Source organism: Salvelinus namaycush, chromosome 3, assembly GCF_016432855.1.
Source record: "Salvelinus namaycush isolate Seneca chromosome 3, SaNama_1.0, whole genome shotgun sequence".
NCBI classification, from domain to species: Eukaryota; Metazoa; Chordata; class Actinopteri; order Salmoniformes; family Salmonidae; genus Salvelinus; species Salvelinus namaycush.
Window position 1 is genome coordinate 75,385,953 of NC_052309.1, and position 24,851 is coordinate 75,410,803.

General features: G+C 45.3%; 2 protein-coding genes across 2 annotated transcripts; one reads left to right on the top strand and one right to left on the bottom strand.

Annotated features, from left to right (window-relative positions):
- Positions 1-596: 596 nt before the first annotated feature.
- Positions 597-12,828, bottom strand: LOC120044037 (CCN family member 1-like). The gene is made up of 6 exons (XM_038988629.1): positions 12,629-12,828; positions 11,803-11,911; positions 4,772-4,985; positions 3,712-4,128; positions 3,170-3,348; positions 597-902 (listed from the first exon to the last, which is right to left on the bottom strand). Exons 1-6 carry the CDS (start codon positions 12,826-12,828, stop codon positions 597-599), a joined length of 1,425 nt encoding a protein of 474 aa, XP_038844557.1.
- Positions 12,829-15,491: 2,663 nt separating this feature from the next.
- LOC120038582 (thioredoxin, mitochondrial-like) lies at positions 15,492-22,330 on the top strand. The gene is made up of 4 exons (XM_038984284.1): positions 15,492-15,603; positions 16,198-16,460; positions 21,142-21,265; positions 21,392-22,330. Exons 2-4 carry the CDS (start codon positions 16,198-16,200, stop codon positions 21,506-21,508), a joined length of 504 nt encoding a protein of 167 aa, XP_038840212.1. The 5' UTR covers positions 15,492-15,603; the 3' UTR covers positions 21,509-22,330.
- Positions 22,331-24,851: the final 2,521 nt, after the last annotated feature.

Sequence of the window (24,851 nt, forward strand, 5' to 3'; positions counted from 1 at the left end):
TTTCTTCATTTGGTTACGCAAATAGCAGGTATTGGAAATCTACTGGAGAAGTCACTGTTGCTATGCGAGTCTGATTCTCCTTCCACTCAAACCAGACCTGCTTGCCATTGACAGGCCTATTCTATGCTGGCAGTCACCATGAAATGTAACACCTTACCATCCCACATCCACAAGTCTACTGGGTGTGTTTGCAGCAGCTGGGTTGGAGTCTGCATTGGGTGTGTCCCACCTTTCTCTATTGTCCCCACAGTGCGGGTTCAGTCCCAGAGTACAGGAGTGTATGGGGAGTGACAAAATGGTGGCTGGACAAATCCATATTTGTCTATTTACACACTTTGGTGATTCAGGTTGATTAACCACAATGGACCGGGTGTCTACTCTAAGGCCGGCACTAGTCACTCATCTCTGTCCAGAATGCAGATCAACCAATCAAATTCCTTCACTCAGGTCTCCCAAAACATTCTCCAGAAGGGTGGTGGGGGATCTTTGCATTTGGCTAGTGTCTACTCAAAGTTACTCTTAGGACTGCTCTATCAGGGGCTTGGCAGGGGGGGGGGTAAAGTGATGGGGAACGAGTAAGGGATTTGAGGGGGACGCTAGTCGGTGAACTTGTGTGTGTCTCCGTAGAGCCACTGCTGGGGTGGGAGGGCAACCTCGTTCAGATGACTGCACTTATCACTGCACTTGCAGGACTGCACGAACATGACGGAGTGGTCGAAGCGCTCGCCATCAGGGCAGGCAAAGGTCACGGAGGCGGTGCGTGTGCGGCGGGGTGAGCAGCAGCGGCCGTCCACACACACGCCGCAGTAGTTGGGCCGGTAGAGACGCGTGCTGCGGCAGCCAGCATAGGACAGACGCAGGGGCTCTGGGGCCTTGTGGGTACGGGAGCACTTCCTCCCTTTCTGTGGAGAAGAGAGTCTGGGTTAGTCACTGTACAATCCCAGTGAACCACAACTGCAGTTATGCTGGCACAGGGAGAGAATCTGAGGAAAGGTCAAAACAACAAGACCAGGGCTAGAGGGGCATGATGATGGTATGGGTGGGTGGGCATCCAACAGTTATGAGGTGGCATAGTGTCACATTAACGCCCCAACAACTCTCAAAACACAGGGAGAACATTAAGACAGGTGCCTGACAACCAGACTCATCAGTGAATCACTGCTCTGGTGAGATGTGGAGAGTGTTTTAAGGGTGTTACATGAAACAAGAGAAAGCGAGGGAGTGGGAGAATAGAGAGCGCTTTGCGTCATACACACAAGGGCCTATTAACACAACACACAGACCTGGGCAGAGTGGGCAAGGCTGGTAGCATGGATGTGGCTACATGTTAGCTCCCACAGAACTCAAGGATAAGAGTCTCTACATTCCACTGTCACAACAATTTGGTGCCTTGTACTGTTAGTCTTTAGGTCTTCTAATGATGCTTTTTCCATTCACAGTTCAGTTGAACTTGTTCCACAGCAACAGTACTGTGAATAGAGTGGGCTCAGACCCACACTGGGGGAGCTTGCCAGAGGGAGGGGCACTTAATACCATGATATTAATATGGATGTGGGCACACCCCTGTCCACAGTCTCTTAAGGTTTAGACTGGGATGCAGGCATTGACCTAAATACATGTACCTACAATGTATGAAGACGGGGACTATTAAATGGTTGCCACACATGGTGACCGCTGCAATCCCTTCCTTAAAGGCGGGCTGAACTTCCTGAATTAGCCTCGGTTTCAATTCTCATTAGGAAATGGGACAGAACGTGTTTTGGGTCATGGACTGCTTTGATGTGGGTGTGTGTAAGAATGTGGGAAGCGTTTGTACTTTCACTCTGCCAAAAACAGTACACAGTCACTCTTCTAGATCAAGGGTTCCCAACCTTTTTTCCTCCAGGGCCCCCTTTTCCACGTAAAAAAAAAAAGTTGGGCCCTCCTTTATTTTTGACGTGATTGTTTATTGATTTAGCCTTTATTAACACGACCAGCTTGATTTGATTTAACGTGAAGTACTTAGGAAAATGTTATTTGAAGCTAATTTTCAGAAATTTTTCGTAGTTTAACAAGACTCTTGACATCTTTTTGGTGATAATCAAAGATAAGTTCTAGACCCGTTTCCGCCTGTTATTCCGCTACCAAATGTGGTTTATGATATTTTATATGTAATCTCAATTTATATATATATATATATATTCTCTTTTAAACAAAGTGAATAGATCAATTGATAGTGACAGTCACACATTGTATAAGATTACCTCTCAAGCACAGTCCAATTTCTTTGAGTCCTCGACTTTTAGAAGGTCGTAGCTCCACTTCTGAATGTCATAGAGCCAAACCAAATATTCCCATGTGCATCAGTCGAGTGTTTCTCTAGCATTTTACCACTTGTTTCTAGCCGAGTGTCAGCGACGTATGCGTCATCTCAAATCAAGGAATGTCCCACGCCCCACCACGAAATGTTGGCGCACCCTATGGGGGTCCGTGACCCATAGGTTGGGAACCCCTGTTCTAGATAACGTTAAACAGTCTAACCAGGTCTTGTCTGGAAGTAGACTAGCTAGCCAACTTCCGATTAGCTTCAGCTGGCCAGTGAACAACCATGGCAAATTTGGTTTGATAGCATATCTGTGTGGCTAGTTGGGGACCGTCAATAAATTACAATGTAAATGGGACAATATTTTCATGTTTCACATCTTTCAGTTGTCTAATTAAATGCTTTCAATATATGCATTTAATTTCTACAGCTTCTAATTAAATCAAATTTGGAGCTGTTGACATTTTAAAATATTGTCCCATGTACATTGTGTGATTTACTGGTCTTTAGCTAGCCCCATAGTGATATTGAATGTCAAACCAAATTTACCTTGGGGCATTACGATCGGGATGTGTGCAACTGGTTTCTGAATTGATGATTACTTGGGTGCTGTGGGCAGGATTGAAAAACCCAACCCAAAAAAACTGTTGTGGTACTTTTCATTCTGTGACATACCATTTTTTTCCTAATTATCTCAATTTGGGACGAGACTGACTTTATGACCCAAATTATCCTATTTATACTTTGTAGTCAATTTTGACACGAGTAAATGTTTGACGAATATAGATGCCACATAGGCCGTTTACTACAAGATAAGTTGTTTATTGCCTCTTTATGGTTTCTAGACCCTTTACACACACACTTTACCTTGACGGGGATGGACATGGAGCTGCAGGGCCGGATGTTGCACAGACGCGTCTCCTTCACAAGCTTACACCGGGCATTGTCATTGGTGACACGAGAGGACACGGCCATCCCACAGCTGCGTGAGCATTGGGACCAGCTCGTGGTCTGGACCACACACTGCCCTCCAAACTGCCTCCATGCTGGACGGAAGGAGAGAGTGGGGGAGAGAGGACCAGAGGGAGAGGCAGAGAGATGTAAGCACACTGGCCTCATTCACAGAACAGGCAACACTGATGCATAGAGGAGGGTGATTACAGAGAAGGAAAAGCTGGACGACAGAGGTATATGCTGGGAGAGAGTGGTATGTGTGTGCCTCTGGTGCACAAGTAGTCAGTGGAAAACATGGCACACTGACACACACACATGCAGGGAGATGCAGGGGAAAGGCTAGGAGTGCACAGTGGGTCTGTTTGTGAGTCGGGGGCTAAAACACAAACATGGCGTTTTACTGCAGGGAGGAAACAAACGGCGCTCTAAGGCGACATCACGGCGCCCTCTCTTACCCGCCAGGTGCTTGTGCCCGCGCAGCTTGTCCCACGTCTTCTCTACCTCCACCAGCTCATTTCCCATGGTATCCTTGGGTTTGTAGTGGTACGGCTTGAGGTATGGTTTGTAGGGGTAGGCATGGTAGGGCATGAAGGGGAAAGGCAGGTAGGCTGGAGGCAGTGGGTGCCCGTGTACTGAGGGTACAACGGATGAGCCCTTGTGGCAGTCGATACTGAGGCAGCACTGCCCAGGCACCTTGACCAGGCGCAGGGCAGGGCAGGAGTGTGATGCCAGGGGCACATGGTTGGGGCACAGAGGCACGCAGCCCACCGCCCCGTCAATGCACGTACACTGGTGCTTGCAGCCAGCCTGGAAATTCTCCCCGTTCTGGTAGATCCGTCCGTTGTATTCGCAGGAGCGACCCTCGAGCTTCGCTGTTAGGGGAGACAGATTTTTAAAAAGGAAAGACAATGATGTCTGTATGTAGAAGGATCTGAGGTATCACTAGCCTATGGCCATGCCTTTGGTTGTATTGCTTAAAACACAATGAGTTCAAGTTGAGTGAGGTAATGAACAAAGTGGAGGAGAGGGACAACAGAGACAAAGGAGTAGAGAGAGAGAATGGGCACATCAACAAGAAAGGTCCAGAACTAATTGTGTATTAGAAGTAGGAAGTGAAATGACAGAGGTAGTATACACTCTATCCCTAGTTTAATGAAGGAGCCTCTATTCTTAGTCCAGAGAGGAATTTTGACTTGTTTACGATGTCGTTCCGCTTCAATCCCTCTGCGGGACTCCCATACAACACCCCCAAATACCCTCCTTTATATAGAAACCACCCCCCCCTCACATAAAAATACCCCTGTGTGTGTGTCTGTGTGTGCGCGCGCATGCGGCAACACACGGACCTAGATAAATACATTCTGCCCCCTGCTCTCAGCAGTGTGGCTCAGGAAGATGCTCTCTCTTCTAAACATGGCACCAATTTCAAACGCCAGATCCATATCAAAGACAACCAACATTCACCATACAACCCCAGACTAAACCCTGACAACCCCGTTTGTATTGTGTACATACCCCTACAGATGCCATGAGTGTGGCCCACGTCATTGCCATAGTTACACTCCAGCCCCTTGTGGTGGTCACAGGGGTGTGAGTCGTGGCAGTCCTGGTTGAGCTGGGCAGCACACACCTTACAGCAGCCACAGCCGTCAGGTACAGAGCTGACCCCCGGGGGACAGGAGGGGGGGCCAGCCGGGCACTCACACATCACAGGGCAGCCAGCACTCACCTGGTTGGAGGGAATGGTGCAATACAGAGGATTGGAAAAAAGGATTTCAATGAGGGCAGTTCGTAGCCTAAACATTAATAGAACGATAAACTGTTTCAAGTGGAGTCAGGCTACACAGAGCACAGAAGATCTTCAAAGTGTGTTTGGCTTAAATATTCACTAAATACCCAGTAGCACCGACCCCCCGGGACACTTTCCCAACCTCTGTCGCTGTCGCCTTCCTCTTGGCAGGGATGGAAGAAAAATTCAATGTGACCCCCTCCCTGAGTCCCAACACCACAGCCCCCCGTAACCCTGATAAAAAGGTTTTGGGTCTGCCTGTCTACAGTTGGATAAGACTATCCAAAGTATCCCTCTACTGCCATGCCATCCTGGGCCAGGGGGATTGAGTGGTGGGGTCTAAATTGTTTCCGCACAGCAGGTTCCATCTATTTCCAGACCTGAATGTGTCACTTTTCATCTCAGGTTGGGAGCCCTAATTGGGTCCTTGTGTGCCACTGGGGTTTAAAGGGCAGTAGTGGTCCAATATTCCAATGATATTCAGGAACTAAGGTAAAACATGAGCACTTGAGTCAGGTTATCATCATCATCTGTCATGTCATGCATAAGAGTCAGATAACTACACTGTTCCTTTCTGTCGCTATCTTAGTGTATAGAAGACACTGTGGTCAACATCACTTTCATTACAGAGTACAGTACCCTATTTTAGTTTTATGGAAACATATTTTAGTAGTGGGGTGGCACCATCTGGCCATAAATGTTCACTGTAAAGGTAAAACGACAGCATTTACTCAACTGTAACATCAAATTCACAGTGCCTTCACATTAACGCAATATTCAGAGACACAAAGGTATTTCTTATAACGCTAAAGACAGAGGACCAGTACGCTTGTCGGTGGTGCAGTCTGTTGACTACCCGCCACTGTGGTGACAGGAGACTGACCCGACACGTGAACTTCTATTTACAATGTTTACACAAGCTTGGCTGAAGCCAAAATAGTACAAAAACATTGCACACACTTACCAAGGCAATAGTCGTCATTTGAAACAGAACAAGCAATATTAACGTCCTCATGTTGTCAAATGACAGTTGAATGAAAGTATAACTTCTGCCACAAGACAATTGTTGTTTACGTCCACGGACAAAACCCCACAACGGGAACTGTCAAACAAGGCGCAGTAATTCCACAGTTAATGTGTAGTGTTCTTCCTAGAATATCAACACCTGCATATTTTAATCCATTCATTTTTGCAGCTCGGTTATATATTGTCCCCGTGCTTTTTGTTGCAGCTCCGCCTACCACAGTCGGTCTAGCCAATTAAGAGGCGGGCATGAGGCCAGGGTATTCCAAAGGGGGAGGAGAGGTTTGAGGCTTGGCCAACTATGAATGCGTTCATTCATTTAAAAATCTGAATTACTACATTCCAAAGAGGACCTGGCTTTTGGTGTTTATTTATTTATGTTTGAATTAAAATAATATTATTTCAGCTTTTAAGTTGTTTTCACACGCATACCTCTGTCCAGCTGTTTTGTGAAAGGCAAGATAAATATACTCAGCTGGCTAGTGTGTGCTACATTAGTACTGGAACAGCCATAGAAAACAGTTAGGAATTTGGTCCCCTTCTTTATAAAAATACTTGACGAGGAGAGCGAGACGGATAAAGTATACATATAGATGGGCGTGTAGACGTTTCAGTGGAATTATCTCTGATATACCAAAATATTGCACAAGTCTATGAAGATGATGGTGGAAATGATAGCGATAACTCCCCTTTCAATCCATCACTCTCTCCTTCTTCCATATCCTGTCTGTCGTCAACATCCATCTCTACCCTTCATAGATTCCCTTGGTGCCCCTCTACGTGGCCTTCATTCGTCGCTCTCTCTTTCTCTCACAGACATTTATTGAAGAAGGGAGTGTGCTAAAGGTCCAGTGGTGGTGAGTCCAGACCGGAACGGAGGTGAGAACTGTTGGGCTAATCCAGGGCTCGCTCTCATGGACACGAACACAGGAAGCTCTCGGTTTACCTGAGCTGGTACACACTTTGACCACATAGTGTGCCCTGTTACACACTGATACTGTGTTAGAGGTAGACACACATACAACAATCCACTGACACACTGTTAAACTGTACAGTATATCATGCAAACATACAGTACCAGTCAAAAGTTTGGACACACCTACTCATTCAAGGATTTTTTTTTATTTTTACTATTTTCTACATTGTAGAATAATAGTGAAGACATGAAAATTATGAAATCATCTAGTAACTAAAAAAGTGTTAAATCAAAATATATTTTATATTTGAGATTCTTCAAAGTATCCACCCTTTCCATTGATGACAGCTTTGCACACTGTTGGCATTCTCTCAACCAGGTGGTCACCTGGAATGCATTTCAATGAACAGGTGTGACTTGTTAAGTTAATTTGTGGAATTTCTTTCCTTAATGTGTTTGAGCCAATCAGTTGTGTTGTGACATGGTAGGGGTGGTATACAGACCACGTCCATATTATGGCAAGAACAGCTCAAATAAGCAGAGAAACGACAGTTCATCGTTACTTTAAGACATGAAGGTCAGTCAATCTGGAAAATGTCAAGAACTTTGAAAGTTTCTCCAAGGGCATTCACAAAAACCATCAAGCGCTATGATGAAACTGGCTCTCATGAGGACCGCTACAGGAAAGGAAGACCCAGAGTTGCCTCTCCTGTAACGGATAAGTTCATTAGTTAACTGCACCTCATATTGCAACCCAAATAAATGGTTCACAGAGTATAAGTAACAGACACATCTCAACATCAACTGTTCAGAGGAGACTGTGTGAATCAGGCCTTCATGATCAGATTGCTGCAAAGAAACCACTACTAAAGGACCAATAAAAAGAAGAGACTTGCTTGGGCCAAGACACACAAGCAATGGACATTAGACCGGTGGAAATCTGTTCTTTGGTCTGATAAGTCCAAATTTGAGATTTTTGGTTCCAACCGCCGTGTCTTTGTGAGACGCAGAGTAGGTGAACGGATGATCTCCGCATGTGTGGTTCCCACCGTGAAACATGGAGGTGTGATGGTGTGGGAGTGCTTTGCTGGTGACACTGTCAGTGATTTATTTAGAATTCAAGGCACACTCAACCAACATGGCTTCCACAGCATTCTGCAGCGATATGCCATCCCATCTGGTTTGTGCTTAGTGGGACTATCATTTGTTTTTCAACAGGACAATGACCCAAAACACACCTCCAGGCTGTGTAAGGGCTATTTGACCAATAAGGAGAGTGATGGAGTGTTGCATCAGATGACCTGGCCTCCACAATCACCTGACCTCAACCTAATTGAGATGGTTTGGTAGCAGTTGTACTGCAGAGTGAAGGAAAAACAGCCAACAAGTGCTCAGCATATGTGGGAACTCCTTCAAGACTGTTGGAAAAGCATTCCTCAGAAAGCTGGTTGAGAGAATGCCAAGAGTGTGCAAAACTGTCATCAAGAAAAAGGATGGCTACTTTGAAGGAAATATATATATTTTGATTTGTTTAACACTTTTTTAGTTACTACATGATCCCATATGTGTTATTACATAGTTTGTATGTCTTCACTATTATTCAACAATGTAGAAAATAGTAAAAATAAAGAAAAACCGTTCATAGAGTAGGTGTGTCCAAACTTTTAACTGGTACTGTACACTGACACGAACTGTGACGACAAAGTGTGCCGCATTACACACTGTTTTACTGAAGACACGCAGACTGTACACACACATACACACACACTCCTTTATCCTCTTCCCACTCAATCCATCTCTGTCTCTTCCTGACTGTGTAATGAGGTGATGTAATTGGTCAAGGTAAGAAGATCCCCCCCCCCCCCCCCCCCCCAGCGAGAAAAAATGGAGGGGTAAGTAATAGATGGACACACTCACAGCCATGTTGTTGTTTTCATATTTCCTCAAAGCTTAGGCTACCATGACTCATCAAAGGACTTGTCCTTTCCACTGTAGTCTGAACTGGTCCCACCCAACGCATACATACACTTTCCAATATAACACCAACAGAAAACACACACGCACAGACACTCAAATTCACACACACACACACACACACACACACACTTCTCTCTCTCTCTCTCTCTCTCTCTCTGAGATAGATATTCACGCATAGACATTGCAAGTATTCAATTACCTTTCTGCTGACCTTTGCATTCTATGTTGACAGCAAACGTCAACTGGTAATAGCTAAAGTGACACTGGTTTGTTTTCAGATCTTTAACTACTTCAGTGGAAATCCCTCCCTGTTTATGATCAAATGGAATTCACGGCGGTAAGCGGGAAGGTAAAGGGGGAGTGGAAAAAAGGTGGGCGGTGCAGCTGAGGAAGAGATCAAACATTATACTTTCATAAACAAGTCTGTGGAAATCAGTGGAGGCTGTTGAGGGAAGGACGGCTTATAATAATGGCTGGAACGGAGCGAATGGAATGGAAAGGGGGTTACCTAGTCAGTTGTCCAACTGAATGTATTCAACTGAAATGTGTCTTCCGCATTTAACCCAACCCCTCTGAATCAGAGAGGTGACTGCATCAAACCACGTGTTTAAAGTATTTGATACCATTCAACTCATCCTCCCCAAGTAAGGTGCCACAAACCTTCTGTGGTGGAAATAGAAAAAGAGAGGGAGAAACATGGAGAGACTGAGAACAGAGAGAGAGAGAGAGAGAGTAAAGAAGGGGGGATAGTTCTGTGAGATCACTGAAAAGAAAGACGAGGTCTGCCATTTCATGACTGGCAGTTTAGACCTAATTCCTCCATTACCAACTTTTATTCCAAAACAACAGAACAAGTTGGTTCCATGAGAAAGGTAAAACAGAGATGGTCAGCTGGAGGGAAGGCATGGGGTGTGTAAGCGGAATAGATAGTGTGTTTAAACCACAAGAGGTTGATGGTACCTTAATTGACCATATTGTTGTCATGTGCTGCTACCATGCTGTGTTGTCATGTGTCACTGCCTTGCTATGTTGTTGTCTTAGGTCTCTCTTTATGTAGTGTTGTGTTGTCTATCTTGTTGTGATGTGTGTTTTGTTCTATATTTTAATTTTATATTTGTATTTTTAATCCCAGCCACCACCCCGTAGGAGGCCTTTTGCAAGGCCTTCATTGTAAATAAGAATTTGTTCTTAACAGACTTGCCTAGTTAAATATATACAAAAAATTAAAACAATTGGGGAGGACCGGCTTGTGGTAATTGTTGGAGGAATTGGTGAAATGGTATCAAACACATAACCATATGCCATTCCATTTGCTCCATTCCAGACATTATTATGAGCCGTCCTCCCCTCAGCAGCCTCCACTGGTTTACACATGCGAGGCGAAGGGGGAGGATTAGAAGAGAAGGGGGACAGGTGTGGAGTGTTCGTTAAAGTCAGGAGGGAGCTCTTGCTTGCCACACCTGTTGAGGTGCATTCTGTTACACACAAACACACACAATTTTGTGCACTACAACTGTATGTATATGGCCTCTGATTGTCCAAATCACATCAGCATTGGGTGTGTGTCTCAATGCTGGCACATGGGAAGGGGCAGGGTGACTGGGAGCGAGAGAAAGAACACAGCCTGTTCCAAAACAAGTGAAGAGAGAGAGGTTATGGGAGAGGGAGGGAGAAAGAGGAAAGAGAAAGAGAGGAATTTAAGTCCCACAGTTATTTTTAAACCTAGAACAGGAACTCTTCTGTTGACTTCCACACTGGTAGAAGAGTAGAGCAGCACGGAGGAGACGGAGAGGGCAGAAACATACACACACATATGTCCCTTGTGCCCCTACACACGTGTGCATGCCTCTACTGCTACACACGATCAGGTTTAGCTCCCTCCATGCATTTACATCCTTATGCAGGTACACTTTACTACACTACAGTATGTGTGCATGCACATATTCACACTCACTCTTAAACACATGCGTGCATTAGCATTATACTGTACGTGTAAATATGCTTTCCTATATATCAACAGTCTGTGTACACTTTCACTCTTCACACAACATAGACCAAGTAGTCATTCATTTCAATCAAACAAAGCCCTTTTCAAATAGCTATGCATTTGAAATCAACCAATCTCCTAATTGACAATAAAGAGCAGACAGAGGTCTAAATTAGAGAGCTTGCGTCTGGACAGAGAGAGAAAGGCTCGGAGTCTGTATACAGCACAGAGTGAAAATGAAGAGACTGAGAAAAAGCTGACTTGGACTTTGGTTTCTGTTTCACTTTAATTTAAATAAGTACAAGGCCATTTACTGTACTTGCCCTGTTGGGAACAATTTAACCTAACAGCCATTTTCCTGTGCCATGTACTATATGTGTCACCAGGCCATTATGAGTAAGGACATTGGCGTTTGGCGAGGACGAGGCTTGGATAAAACCCAGATAGCACCCTGTGAACAAAGAGTATACACTTTCTCATTCATTATTCCTTTGTTTGGGGGTGACATAAAATCTCAGCCTCACCAATGGTTGTACTGGGCCCACTGTCCTGTCTGTTCTGTGGAGTGAATGGACAAGGAGGGAGAAGGAATGAGAGGAAACAAGCTAGACCAGTTAGCAGTCCAAAAAAGAGGTTGCTGCTACATGTGACACGGGGCCTTATAACAGCTACGTCAATGGTTACCATTAGCCTAGCGCTCGGGTCAGCTTGGTGATGTGAGGTCAGGGGTGGCACGCACTGTGGGCTCAAGGAACGTAACAAGGTCAAAGGGCATCGGAAACTGGGTCACCTGTGCCTGTTGATCAATTGTAATGAAGCTTACTGACTCTGCCCACCCCCCCGCCTCACCTCACCTCAAAGATGTCACAGAAAGCACCCTTGTTCTCGACCTCGCCCCTCTGCTGGGACCCCTCAAAAATCCCAGATATCCCTGCAATTTCCGGTGCAATGTTTGTTTGGCGGCTAATGGGAAAGGGGCGGGTGGACTTTAAAAAAAAAAGAGCCTGACTCACAAACATTTTGGGCTGTGTTTGAGGGTAAACACATAAACGGCAGGCTGTGCGAGGCGGGCAGTGAGGAGGACTGAGACGCCGGTGTTCTGGCCCTGACACGCAGCTCCCACCACAGGCTGCACACAGAGCACAGCACTGTTCAGGCCCCAACCGACACCTCAAAAACAACATGGGCCTCCTCTCTGATCAGGGGAGGGGGCCCTCTGCGGGGGATATCTGGACACGGTCTATAGACGGACAAGGCAGGGCACACCATTACTGAAACACTGAGGTTGGTTCACTTGTTGATGTTAATCCTGAGAAACAACAATGCCCTGGATCTTTCAAACTATACATGCTACATTTAATGCAATTGAAATGTGACAGGACAGCATATCCTTAGAAACTATTCATGTGATTATTTGTAAAGGACGTACAGTATAATAGGCAAGAGCAACATACATTATACCTGGATAAGACTTGTTAAGGATGTGTAGGCGTAATGAGCTATATGCAAATACATTATATAACCTTACATAAGCTAAGTATCAGTCAGAATATGCCAAAGTAACAAGACAGAAAACTGCATACAGCATAAACACAAATGGGCCTCTTGAGTTGAGAGACCCCTTTCCTTTGCTGGACAATATCACTTCCTCCTGAACGGGAGAGAGTGGAGGAGGGGTACAGGCAAGGGATGGAAGGGGGCGTGTGGGGAGGTGCATGGCGAAGGTGGCGGGGAGTTTTCGGGAAGCAGCAGGGGTACATGCAGGAGGGAACCAGACTGACAGATAGGCGGGAGGAAGTGGGGGCGTCTGTGTCTCCTGTGGTTGGCTGCTGGATGTGGATACCCCTCTCTGTGTCCAGCCATCCTCTCTCTGAACCCATTCTGCTGCTGTTTACTTCTGTTGGGGGAAGTGGCCTCCTCCTCTCTATCTCTAATCCCCAGACTCTGTAACCACTGGCACAGTCCACCATCTCCCTCTGTCTCTGGGGTGAAGGACGGGACATATCTGTCATTGGCTTGGTCCTCTCCTTTACAGTCCAGCCTCCTCCTCCTCCTCTTCACCTTCTGCTTCTCTTTCACTCCTCCCTCTCCAGTCCCAAGATCCTCTCGCATTTTAAGAGGAGACACTGCTCTGCCCCATCTTGCCCTGCCTTTGATATGGGTCCTTAGGGGTGGGGAAAGCTGAGAAAAAGGCTGTCTGCCCTGCTGTCTGCTTTCAGCACTGATTATGAATGAGAGTGTATCTGTGAGAGGTCCTGTTGGTGGTTCTAATACAGTGAGTCCATGTGCACTCATGAGTCTCTTGGGCTGTGTTTGTGTCTCTGAGTCTGTGTTTATGTGAACGTCCTTCTCTGACACTACGTCATTGTGAGTCAGTTGATGTGGGAGTGTGTTGATGTGGGTGCCTGACAGTAAATCTTGGAGGGTGTGTGTTCCTGAAACCTCGCCGGCGTGTGTATTCGCAGGCAGAACCGCTCTGGATCTGCGGAATATGGAGCGGAGACGTCGGTGGGGTGGTAGGCTGGCCGACAGCCCCGACGGTCCGATGCTCCGGAACAAGGGTGGGGGGCAGAGGGTGATAGAGGGTCTAATCTCTTCACCCGTCCTCTGGAGCATTACATCTGCTCCTCTCTCCTCCTCCCCCTCTTGAAGGTGCCTGCAGAAGTCATCAGATCTGTCCCCACGTTCAAACTGCCAGTGTCGGGAAGGCTGGGACATTTTCCCTTGTTACAGGTGGAGGTAGATGGGAGTCTGTGTTTAATGGTATTGGATGGGATAAAACATTTCACTTGGTAAGATGACCACCTCTGGTTGATATGCTCAGGAAAGACCTCTTGTTAGGCTTTTCCTAAATGTACTTAGTTTTTTTTTTTTTATCCTGAAGTCACTTCACCAATGTCCGGATAGGTCATAAACATCTTGTTCAACGAGGCACCCTATAAGTAGACAGTGGATACAAATTTACAGAATTAACACAGAGCACAGGAGGTTGGTGGCACCTTAATTGGGGAGGACGGGCTCATGGTAATGGTTGGAGGGGAATTAGTGGAATGGTATCAAATACATCAAACACATGGTTTCCATTTGCTCCGTTCCAGCCATTATTATGAGCCGTCCTCCCCTCAACAGCCTCCACTGATACAGAGTTATTCAGAGTTAAGTCATCAAAGCTATTGCACTACATCCAGAGAAAACAGTCCATATCCAAGAAATCACTGTGACATAATACAGCAGTGGTGAAACAGGGGAGGCTGGTGGGAGCAGCTATAGGAGGACAGGCTCGTTGTAATGGCTGGAATGGAATAAATGGGACGGTATCAAACACATCAAACATATGGAAACCACAGGTATGACTCCGTTCTATAAATTCCATTCCAGCCATTACAATGAGCCTGTCCTCCGATAGCTCCTCCCACCAGCCTCCACTGCTGTGAAAAGACAGAATAATAAACACAGAGAGGAAAGGACAGTCAAAGAGAAAACATTGAGTGCAATGCAATGAGTATGTGTACAAAAGCTAATTCATGGTAAGAAGTACTACAGGTCTACAAAGAATACGTGAAAGCCACTCACAGGGTCAGGTGTATTCTCTCTGCCTTCTCAGTTCTCAACTTCAGGAATGAGCTGTCTTTGATTGAATATCCATTCATTGTTAATGCAGTAGTCTGGTCCTCCTGTCCATCTGTCCACATCATCAGCAGCAGCAGCAGCAGCAATGCCTTGCCCCCATTTCTGAATCCATTGTCTGTCTGTCTGCTGTCTACTCTACTCTCTCCACTCTCCTTATCTAGTCTCAGTCTCCTCTGCACCTCACACACCCACATCTCTCTACCTTTCATCTGGTGGCCATCTGACATGAAAGGTGGTCGAGACAGCCTCACTTCTCACTTTCATTTTAGTCTCCCCATCAATTATGAATGAATAGCTCTCTGAAGAGAAAGGGCCAGCATGGTACCCATATTGATAATTTCGCTTAGGTGAATTTATAGGTGCCTGAGCTCAATGCAGTGAACTTTGTAGGCAGATAGCCTATAGCGGTTTAGAGCGCTGGGGCAGTAACCGAAAGGTCGTTGGTTTGAATCCCTGAGCCATGAAGGTGGAAAAAATATACCGTTCTGTCCTTGAGAAAGGCAGTTAACCTCCAACAACTGCTCCCCGGGCACCGATGACGTAGACGTCGATTAAGGCATCCGCCAGTACCTCTGTGATTCAGAGGCGTTAAATGCGGAAGACACATTTCGTTTGAATACATTCAGTTGTGCAACTGACTAGGTATCGCCATTCCATCTGTTAAATCTTAAAGATTGAAAGCAGCTCCTTAGGGTAATTTTGTATGGGTATCCGCAATATTTTGCGATGTATGATTAACTGACAAAGGTAGACAATAATATCTCCTTCTGTGTCAGATTCCGTGTGGTGGGGTATCCACGATTTGCAAATCCACCTCACCTCTATCTCGAGGTCTTCCCATTGTTTTGCTAGAGAACCTTTCATAACCCTTCAAGTGCACTGGCGCACTGTAGTTCTGAATTTTAACTCGTGGCGGCGCTACTCGCCCAAACTTAAACATGAGACCCACAAATAATCTTAGCGTTTAAAAAAAAATCTGAACTGTAAACGGAAGTACTTCATACAGGACGATAGTGTACAGAACGGTAAGTGTTTTGTGTTATTTGTCTGTGTCACTACAATGATATTCTGGGTGACATTGGCACGTAAAGGCAGTCGTTTTTCTCCGGTTTGTGGATGTGGGCGTTTTATAATGGGAGGACACAGGCGCGTGGAAAGAGAGAAGGAAGACGCAGGCAAAGTCACACGGAGGTTATTCGAAGAAAAAGCTAAGCCCAGTTCGTAAATACGCACACAGTGGTTGCGAAACACGACGCCGTTCTATTGGATGGTCAAGCCACTAGAAAAATAACTCTAAACTCTTTGTGGTGGTTTATTGTTCCCCCCCCATCAGCAGTTGTCAGTGAAGTTAGCTAACGTTAGCTAGCTAGGAATCTGTTTGAATCTAGTTCCCTGCTGTTTATGTTATGCATAGCCACTAAGCCAGCCATCTCTCACACACCTACATGTTACTGTATGGTGGTAAACATTAATGTCTTGTATAGGTGTCCTCCCCCTGATGTCACTGTCCAACCATAGTAGCTCTGCCTGAGTAGTGGACCAGTTTTGTATTATGGTGCCATGACATTACATTTATTGATCAGTCTTCTGTTCTCTTCCCCCTATATGTCTCCTTTCAGATGGCTCACCGGCTGCTAGTCTGTAGAATTTGGACCCTCTCAGTAAAAGACCTTCGCTGTCTCCCGGCCTCCACCTCCTCCTTCTCTACCTCCCTGCGTTCATCCACTACCCCTCTATCCCTCCTTTCCCCCAAACGCACTCTGCCCCGCTCCCTGCCCCACACTTCCCGCAGAGAGGTCTCCTTCAATGTGCAGGACCATGAGGACTTCACCCAGAGAGTCATCAACAGTGAGCTGCCTGTGCTTATTGACTTCCATGCCCAGTGAGTAGCTAATAGATTAATTAATATGCTTCATGGACCCCCAGAGGGGATATTAGGCTCCACTTACAGCATTTACTTACAAACTACCCTCTTGATGAGAAAGCAAAGCCCCTAAGAGAGAATACATGGAGAAGCATCTGTCTGCCTGTTGGAATTAGACTACTGAGATGACAGCAAGAAACAATTTTTATAGCAGGTATCAAATGATGCTTTGCAACCATGCTTGTAAACCTGACCATAGCTTTTTCAACAATGCACCCAACAGGTGAATGTATTTATCAATTATATTGAGTTGGCATAACATGCTCAACAGCTATCCTATTGTAAGACTAAAGCATAACAGTGAAAGTTGTGACTGAGTCCATATCATGTGTGATATCAACACCTTACCCATACTGTATGTGTCTGGCTGCATGGCTTGACATCTGATGGTGTTTCCATTGGAGGTAGATCATTTGAGGTTACACAACAAGGGGCAATGCCAGAACAGGCACATTGGGTTCATGCTCTTCTACAACGTGTCAAACTCATTCCACGTAGGGCAAAGTGCCTGTGGGTTTTCGCTTCTCTCTTGGGCTTGATGAATGAAGGTCACTGTTTAGTAAGGAACTCCCCACACCTAGTTGTCTTAATTGAAAGGAAAAACCAAACCCCAGCAGACACTAGGCTCTCCATGGAATGAGTTTGACACCCCTGCTCTAGAAAATTACACACACAGCCTGAAATAACATACATGCATGCGCACACACACAAGTCGCTTGCGAAAGTATTCACCCCCCTTGGCATTTTTCCTATTTTGCCTTACAACCTGGAATATAAAAAAAAAAAAAATGGGTTTATCATTTGATTTACACATGCCTATCACTTTGAAGATACAAAATATTTTTTGTTAAACAAGCAAGAAATAAGACAAAAAAACACCACTTGAGCGTGCATAACTATTCAACCACCCAAAGTCAATACTTTGTAGAGCCACCTTTTGTGGCAATTCCAGCTGCAAGTCTCTTGGGGTATGTCTCTATAAGCTTGGCACATCTAGCCACTGGGATTTTTGCCCATTCTTCAAGGCAAAACTGCTCCGGCTCCTTCAAGTTGGATGGGTTCCGCTGGTGTACAGCTATCTTTAAGTCATACCACAGATTCTCAATTGTATTGAGGTCTGGGCTTTGACTAGGCCATTCCAAGACATTTACCGTAATTTCTGGACTATTAAGCGCACCTGAATATAAGCCGCACCCACTGAATTTAAAAAAAATATGTATTTTGTACATAAATAAGCCGCACATGTCTATAAGCCGCAGGTGCCTACCGGTACATTGAAACAAATGAACTTTACACAGCCTTTAAACGAAACACGGCTTGTAACAAAAATAAATAGGCTTTTAAACGAAACACGGCTTGTAACAAAAATAAATAGGCTTTAACGAAACACGGCTTGTAACAAAAATAAAAAAAAATAGCAGTAAACAGTAGCCTACCAAGAAAGTCATTGGTCACTATCTTCCTCCTCCTGTGCACTGAAACCACTGAAGTCATCTCCTTCGGTGTCGGAGTTGAATAGCCTCAGAATTGCTTCATCCGATGTTGGATCGTTTTCATTGTCGCTCTCGTCACTTTCATCCGGAGGCAAATTCCCCGCTGAGCTCATGCTGCCCTCTTCAACACGCAGCAGTCCAGCCTTTCGAAACCCGTTGATGATAGTGGATCTTTTGACAATGCTCCACGCTGTCAGGACCCACTGGCAGACTTGACCATAAGTTGCTCTTCGCATGCGGCCCGTTTTAGTGAAGGATTTCTCCCCACTTGTCATCCAAGCCTCCCACTGAACACGGAGCGCCACCTTAAATGCACGATTTACACTGATGTCGAGTGGCTGCAAATACTTTGTTGTGCCCCCAGGAATCACAGCTGGAATTGAGTTTGTCCTCTTGATGGCTTCTTTCACAGAATCTGTTATGTGGGCCCTCATGCTGTCCAACACAAGCAATGCCTTGTTCTTGTGAAAGAATCCTCCCGGTCGCTTGCCGTAACACTCCGTATGCCATTCATGCATTAGGCTTTCCGTCATCCATCCTTTCTTGTTGACTTTCACAACAATTCCTCTCGGGAATTTTTCTTTTGGCATCGTCATGCGTTTGAAAATCAACATCGGTGGAAGCTTTTCTCCCGATGCCGTGCAGCTCAGAACACAGGTGAAGTGCGTTTTTTCATGCCCAGTTGTTTTCAGCGTGATGGATGATTCGCCTTTCCTGTTGACAGTCCGAGTGAGAGGCAGGTCAAACGTCAGAGGAACCTCGTCCATATTTATGATGTCGTGCGGGCCAATGGAATGCTCCGCTATCTTTGCATCAGTGAATTTACGGAAGTTTGAAACTTTTTCCTCGTAGTCGGGAGGGAGCTGCTGACACAGACTCGTCCGTACCCTGATGGACAGGCCTTTACGTCTCATAAATCTTAGACACCACAATGGTCCACCTCTAAAATCCTCAAACTTCATTGCGGTGGCGATTGTTTTGGCTTTCAGTCAGATCTGCACAGTTGAAACACCTCGGCCGTCTGCTCTCTGTGTGTTGACCCAGTCTTCAAGCTCATTTTCTAGTTCGGGCCATCTGCTTTTCTCTCCTCTGAAAGCTTTTGTTGTCTTTCTGCACTGAGTCAGTTGCTCATGTTGCTGTTTCCAACGTCTTATCATAGACTCATTAAGGCCAAGCTCCCGTGCAGCAGCTCTATTTCCTTTTCCAACAGCCAGATCGATCGCCTTCAACTTGAAGCTGCATCATATGCATTTCTCCGTGTCTTTGCCATGATGAGGGTGACAAAATGACTACCGTAATCAGAATGATGGGAAGTTTGAGCGCGCTCGATTTGCGTCACATTATGTGACGGTGCTCAGTTTTTTGGCGGCATGAATTTGTGAAAGCGGGAAAAATCCATAAATTAGCCGCGTCATTGTATAAGCCGCGAGGTTCAAAGCGTGGGAAAAAGTAGCGGCTTATAGTCCGGAAATGACGGTATATACACTGCTCAAAAAAATAAAGGGAACACTATAATAACACATCCTAGATCTGAATGAATGAAACATTCTTATTAAATACTTTTTTCTTTACATAGTTGAATGTGCTGACTACAAAAGCACACAAAAATTATCAATGGAAATCAAATTTATCAACCCATGGAGGTCTGGATTTGGAGTCACACTCAAAATTAAAGTGGAAAACCACACTACAGGCTGATCCAACTTTGATGTAATGTCCTTTAAAACAAGTCAAAATGAGGCTCAGTAGTGTGTGTGGCCTCCACGTGCCTGTATGACCTCCCTACAACGCCTGGGCATGCTCCTGATGAGGTGGCGGATGGTCTCCTGAGGGATCTCCTCCCAGACCTGGACTAAAGCATCCGCCAACTCCTGGACAGTCTGTGGTGTGGCGTTGGTGGATGGAGCGAGACATGTTGTCCCAGATGTGCTCAATTGGATTCAGGTCTGGGGAACGGGCGGGCCAGTCCATAGCATCAACGCCTTCCTCTTGCAGGAACTGCTGACACACTCCAGCCACATGAGGTCTAGCATTGTCTTGCATTAGAAAGAACCCAGGGCCAACTGCACCAGCATATGGTCTCAAGGGGTCTGAGGATCTCATCTCGGTACCTAATGGCAGTCAGGCTACCTCTGGCGAGCACATGGAGGGCTGTGCAGCCCCCCAAAGAAATGCCACCCCACACCATGACTGACCCACCGCCAAACCGGCCATGCTGGAGGATGTTGCAGGCAGCAGAACGTTCTCCACGGCGTCTCCAGACTCTGTCACGTCTGTCACATGTGCGTGTGAACCTGCTTTCATCTGTGAAGAGCACAGGGCGCCAGTGGCGAATTTGCCAATCTTGGTGTTCTCTGGCAAATGCCAAACGTCCTGCGCGGTGTTGGGCTGTAAGCACAACCCCCACCTGTGGACGTCTGGCCCTCATACCACCCTCATGGAGTCTGTTTCTCACCGTTTGAGCAGACACATGCACATTTGTGGCCTGCTGGAGGTCATTTTGCAGGGCTCTGGCTGTGCTCCTCCTAATCCTCCTTGCACAAAGGCGGAGGTAGCGGTCCTGCTGCTGGGTTGTTGCCCTGCTACGGCCTCCTCCACGTCTCCTGATGTACTGGCCTGTCTCCTGGTAGCGCCTCCATGCTCTGGACACTACGCTGACAGACACAGCAAACCTTCTTGCCACAGCTCGCATTGATGTGCCATCCTGGATGAGCTGCACTACCTGAGCCACTTGTGTGGGTTGTAGACTCCGTCTCATGCTACCACTAGAGTGAAAGCACCGCCAGCATTCAAAAGTGACCAAAACATCAGCCAGGAAGCATAGGAACTGAGAAGTGGTCTGTGGTCACCACCTGCAGAACCACTCCTTTATTGGGGGTGTCTTGCTAATTGCCTATAATTTCCACCTTTTGTCTATTCCATTTGCACAACAGCATGTGAAATGTATTGTCAATCAGTGTTGCTTCCTAAGTGGACAGTTTAATTTCACAGAAGTGTGATTGACTTGGAGTTACATTGTGTTGTTTAAGTGTTCCCTTTATTTTTTTGAGCAGTGTATATATTTTGTGGAGACTTTTGATTGAAATTTCACAAATACATTCAGTATTATTAGTTCTAACCAGAAATTCCATGTTTGTTCTATGAAGGTGGTGTGGTCCCTGCAAGATACTGGGGCCAAGATTAGAGAAAGCTGTCGCCAAACAGAAAGGCAAAGTTGCCATGGCAAAGGTCGACATAGACGAGCACACAGACTTGGCCATTGAATATGGGGTAAGTGGAAGCTTACAGCAACCCAGTCATATCAGATCAGGGATTACTAGAAGGAAGGAAGGAAGGAAGGGAACAGTGCCTTTGACTGATGTCATTGTGGCTACTGACCTCTACTTCTCTCTACAGGTATCGGCGGTCCCCACGGTAATCGCCATGCGAGGAGGTGATGTCATCGACCAGTTTGTGGGAATCAAAGATGATGAGGCGCTGGACTCGTTTGTCAGCAAGCTTGTTGGACAATGAACATGTCAATCACATCCCTGTGATCCAACCACTTATGACCCCATTGTTGTCTGAGCCTAGACTGGTCCTCAGTGCTTCATGGCCATGTTGAACCTGTTTAAAACAACTAACAACCCACCCACCACTTGACCACAACCCCACTTGACCACAACCCCACTTGACCACAACCCCACCTGACCACAACCCCACCTGACAAACAGGCACACGCTCACACCCATCCCTAACCTCTCTGCTTTGTATTATTCTGTCTGTCTATTGTCTAGTGATGGGTGTGTGCTGGTGTGAACTTCAATTCCCCTCTTTACTCATATAATGCTCCCATCTTGCAGCGGTTTCCTCCCTCCATCAACCTGTAATATAATGGCCCCACCCTGTGGAAACTAGTAGAGCAGCCTGAGCCAGTGTGTACCAGTTTACTACAATAAATTGTTTAGGGTGGGCAACTACACTGCTGTACTTTACTGCATTGTACAAGTCGTTTAGTATTAAGTGGGGAGGGACGTTCACAGGAAATGTGATATTGGTGAATGAGCTGTGATGTCGCTCTCCTTGCAGTTCCTGCTTAGTCCACTCGAGTGTGGCCTTCCCCAAGCATTGTAGGCTGCACCGTCATTTTACACCATTATGCCTAATGTGAGTGGAATGTGTCTGTATGGATGTGTATGAGTTTCTCAGTCTGTCTCTTGGTTTTGACTGAGAAATGTGAGATAATCGGGAAACACAAATATGGTTATATGGGTTCGATTTATATTTTATTTAAATAAACTATGTAATATGACCAAGAGAATAAATAAAAGATATTAAAGGTGTTCTATATTTGGAGTGTGAATTGGTTTGTGGTCTACTATTACATGCGGTAAAGGACTAAATCATGAGGAAGTGGTTTCATAGTAATATTGGAGGACTTTAGACCTATATATGACTTCTTTAGCTGTAAAATAATATTCTTTGTAATTTTATTTTTGGGGCTATGCCAACTATGAAGTTTACATCTAATCAGTTGTGGTAATATTTCAGCCATGTGATTCCCTTGTTAACTATGTGGGCAGTCTAGTTAGGGGAGTGGTGATGGAATGTTGACTAAGGATGATGGTGTGATCTTTGTTTGCCTGGGAGGCAGGGATGTTTTCTGTCACGCAGATTAATTGACATATTTCTTTCTAGTAGAATGGGTGTGATGTTCTTACCATTACTGACAAACTTCTGTATGGCCCTAATGAGCTGGAATAGTCTTCTGTCTATTAAGCTACCTTGCCACATTCTTTAACTTCTCATTTAATTATTTATTTTTATTTAACTAGGCAAGTCAGTTATGAACAAATTCTTATGTACAATGACGGCCTATTTATCCCCCATTCAGTTTCTCCTCTTTTCCATTTCATGTCTCTCTCCATCCTCCTGTATTTTCAGTTTCTATTTAATCAGTCTGTCTCTGTTTCGCTCTGTTTCTCTCTCTCTCTTTACTTGTTTCACCCCCCTCTCATCAGTGTAATGGTGTGGAAGGCTGAAGCGTGCCCCACCCCAGCCTCCACTTAACTCCTCTAAATTACCCCTCTCTCTACCCCCACCACCAAGCTGTCTAGGTAGGCACCTGGCTCTGACTCCCCATCTCCAGGTGTCATTCCGTCTCACATGACAACACACAGGGTCATTCCCACACTGCGTGCCTCACAATCATAGCGTGTTATTACAGAATCACCGCTGACATCGTCATGGCACAGGCTTCCAAGCTACTTATTTGCTACCCTTAAACAGAGTACATTTTACAGGTTCCGTCTGTAGTTTTAATAACCTTGGATTAGATCATTGTTACACAAATAACGGCCACCAAGAAATTGACTGAGTGTTGAGCTGTTCAGTAGCCAGTTATAAAGGATATAAACATCCAGGGATTTTCTAAGAGGAATTCCATAGGTATTACATAAACAGGTGTGAGTAAGCAGGTACGTTTGGAGTAGCTAATGGTCTCGATCTATAATCCAGACTGCTGTTGTACTCAATGAAAGACATTTCTGTTTGGACTCTATCACATAGTTGAAATGGCTGGAATAGTAGTTCAGCAGTCCCTTTGTTAATGATCTATTTTGAACCAGTCCTCCCTCTCCCTTCATGTTCTCTCTTTTCCCCCTCCCTTTCTTTCTCTGTGTTCAGTGTCTTGACCACAGTGCTGATGATAGGTATAGACTTATGCAGGCATACTTGTTGATTCCCCTTCTTTAAAGGACCAGTGCAGTCAACATTATTTCCTGATAGTGGCTGGTTGAAAATACAATCTACACAGGTCCTTCTAATCAGCAGGTTTGCAATAGGTGGGAGTTTCTGACATGGTTATGCAGTAAATTAGTTAATAGACTAATAACAAAGAGTTCCAAAGAGAGTTCTAATGAACATCTATTACAGTAAGTTACTTAATTGTTACCCTGAAATTATTTGCTATTGATATAAAACGGCTGCATTGGGCCTTTAACTACTCTTTGTCTGACTTATGCTGTGTTTGTAACCAAGTGGGAAATGAGAATTTACCACATATGTCTGGGAAAAATCCACTTTAACGCCCCTTCAACTGGTAATCACTAGTGGGAAACTTGTCTATCATCCTGAGCTCCCACTTTTCCCACATGCTGACCTCTGACATCAACTACTAAAGAAATTACCTCGTTAACAGCATTTTCAGCAGATAAATGCAATAAGAAAACATTATTTATAAAAAGCAATCTATTAATAGGGTTTTTGAACACTATAATTTCTTTACAAGCATTATAGCTGTACTTTTAGTTTTTGGTTTATGCAGCTTGTTGGTCATTAGCCAATCAGCGTTTCTCAACAAGTTCAAAGCACATGAATGCATCCAACTTGTATTTACGACTTCACAACTGGTAAATTCCCACCTCCCAGTTGTTTATGAACGTGACATTAGTCATAGGAATGAGGTGAAGAGATGACGGAATGCTGGAAAGGTTCATGAGTAGTGTAACCCTACACCTCTTCCGCCAAAAACAATAGACCACACCTCCATCCTCGCTCCCGCTGTCTCTCTCTTTCTCTCAACCACTCTGTTACCATATAAGGCAAAAAGACTGGGGAAGCCAGTGACTGTTAAACAAACGGGCTGAGAAGGGAGAGTTGCAGAATTCCTCTGCCATCTCTCTCTGCTTTTCTCATACTCTAAAAACTTGTAATGTTTGTTGTGTGATAATTTGACTGGCCCTGCCTGTGCCACATAGTCAAAATGCCTTTGGAATGTGTGTGTGGGTGATGCTGTAACAACAGCCATACCTGGCACAGCCCAAGAGTATTCTGTGTTTATAGTAAATACTTAGCTCAATTTATATTTCAAGCACAT

Bases quoted from the DNA above. Each gene is read 5' to 3' on its own strand.
- LOC120038582 (XM_038984284.1), top strand. From the start codon at position 16,198: ATGGCTCACCGGCTGCTAGTCTGTAGAATTTGGACCCTCTCAGTAAAA. The intron at 16,461-21,141 runs GTGAGTAGCTAA...TGTTCTATGAAG, and splicing joins CTTATTGACTTCCATGCCCA to GTGGTGTGGTCCCTGCAAGA. The intron at 21,266-21,391 runs GTAAGTGGAAGC...TTCTCTCTACAG, and splicing joins ACTTGGCCATTGAATATGGG to GTATCGGCGGTCCCCACGGT.
- LOC120044037 (XM_038988629.1), bottom strand. From the start codon at position 12,828: ATGGGTTCAGAGAGAGGATGGCTGGACACAGAGAGGGGTATCCACATC. The intron at 11,912-12,628 runs GTACCCCTCCTC...CTTTCCCATTAG, and splicing joins CCCCCTTCCATCCCTTGCCT to CCGCCAAACAAACATTGCAC. The intron at 4,129-4,771 runs GTATGTACACAA...CTCCCCTAACAG, and splicing joins CACTCATGGCATCTGTAGGG to CGAAGCTCGAGGGTCGCTCC.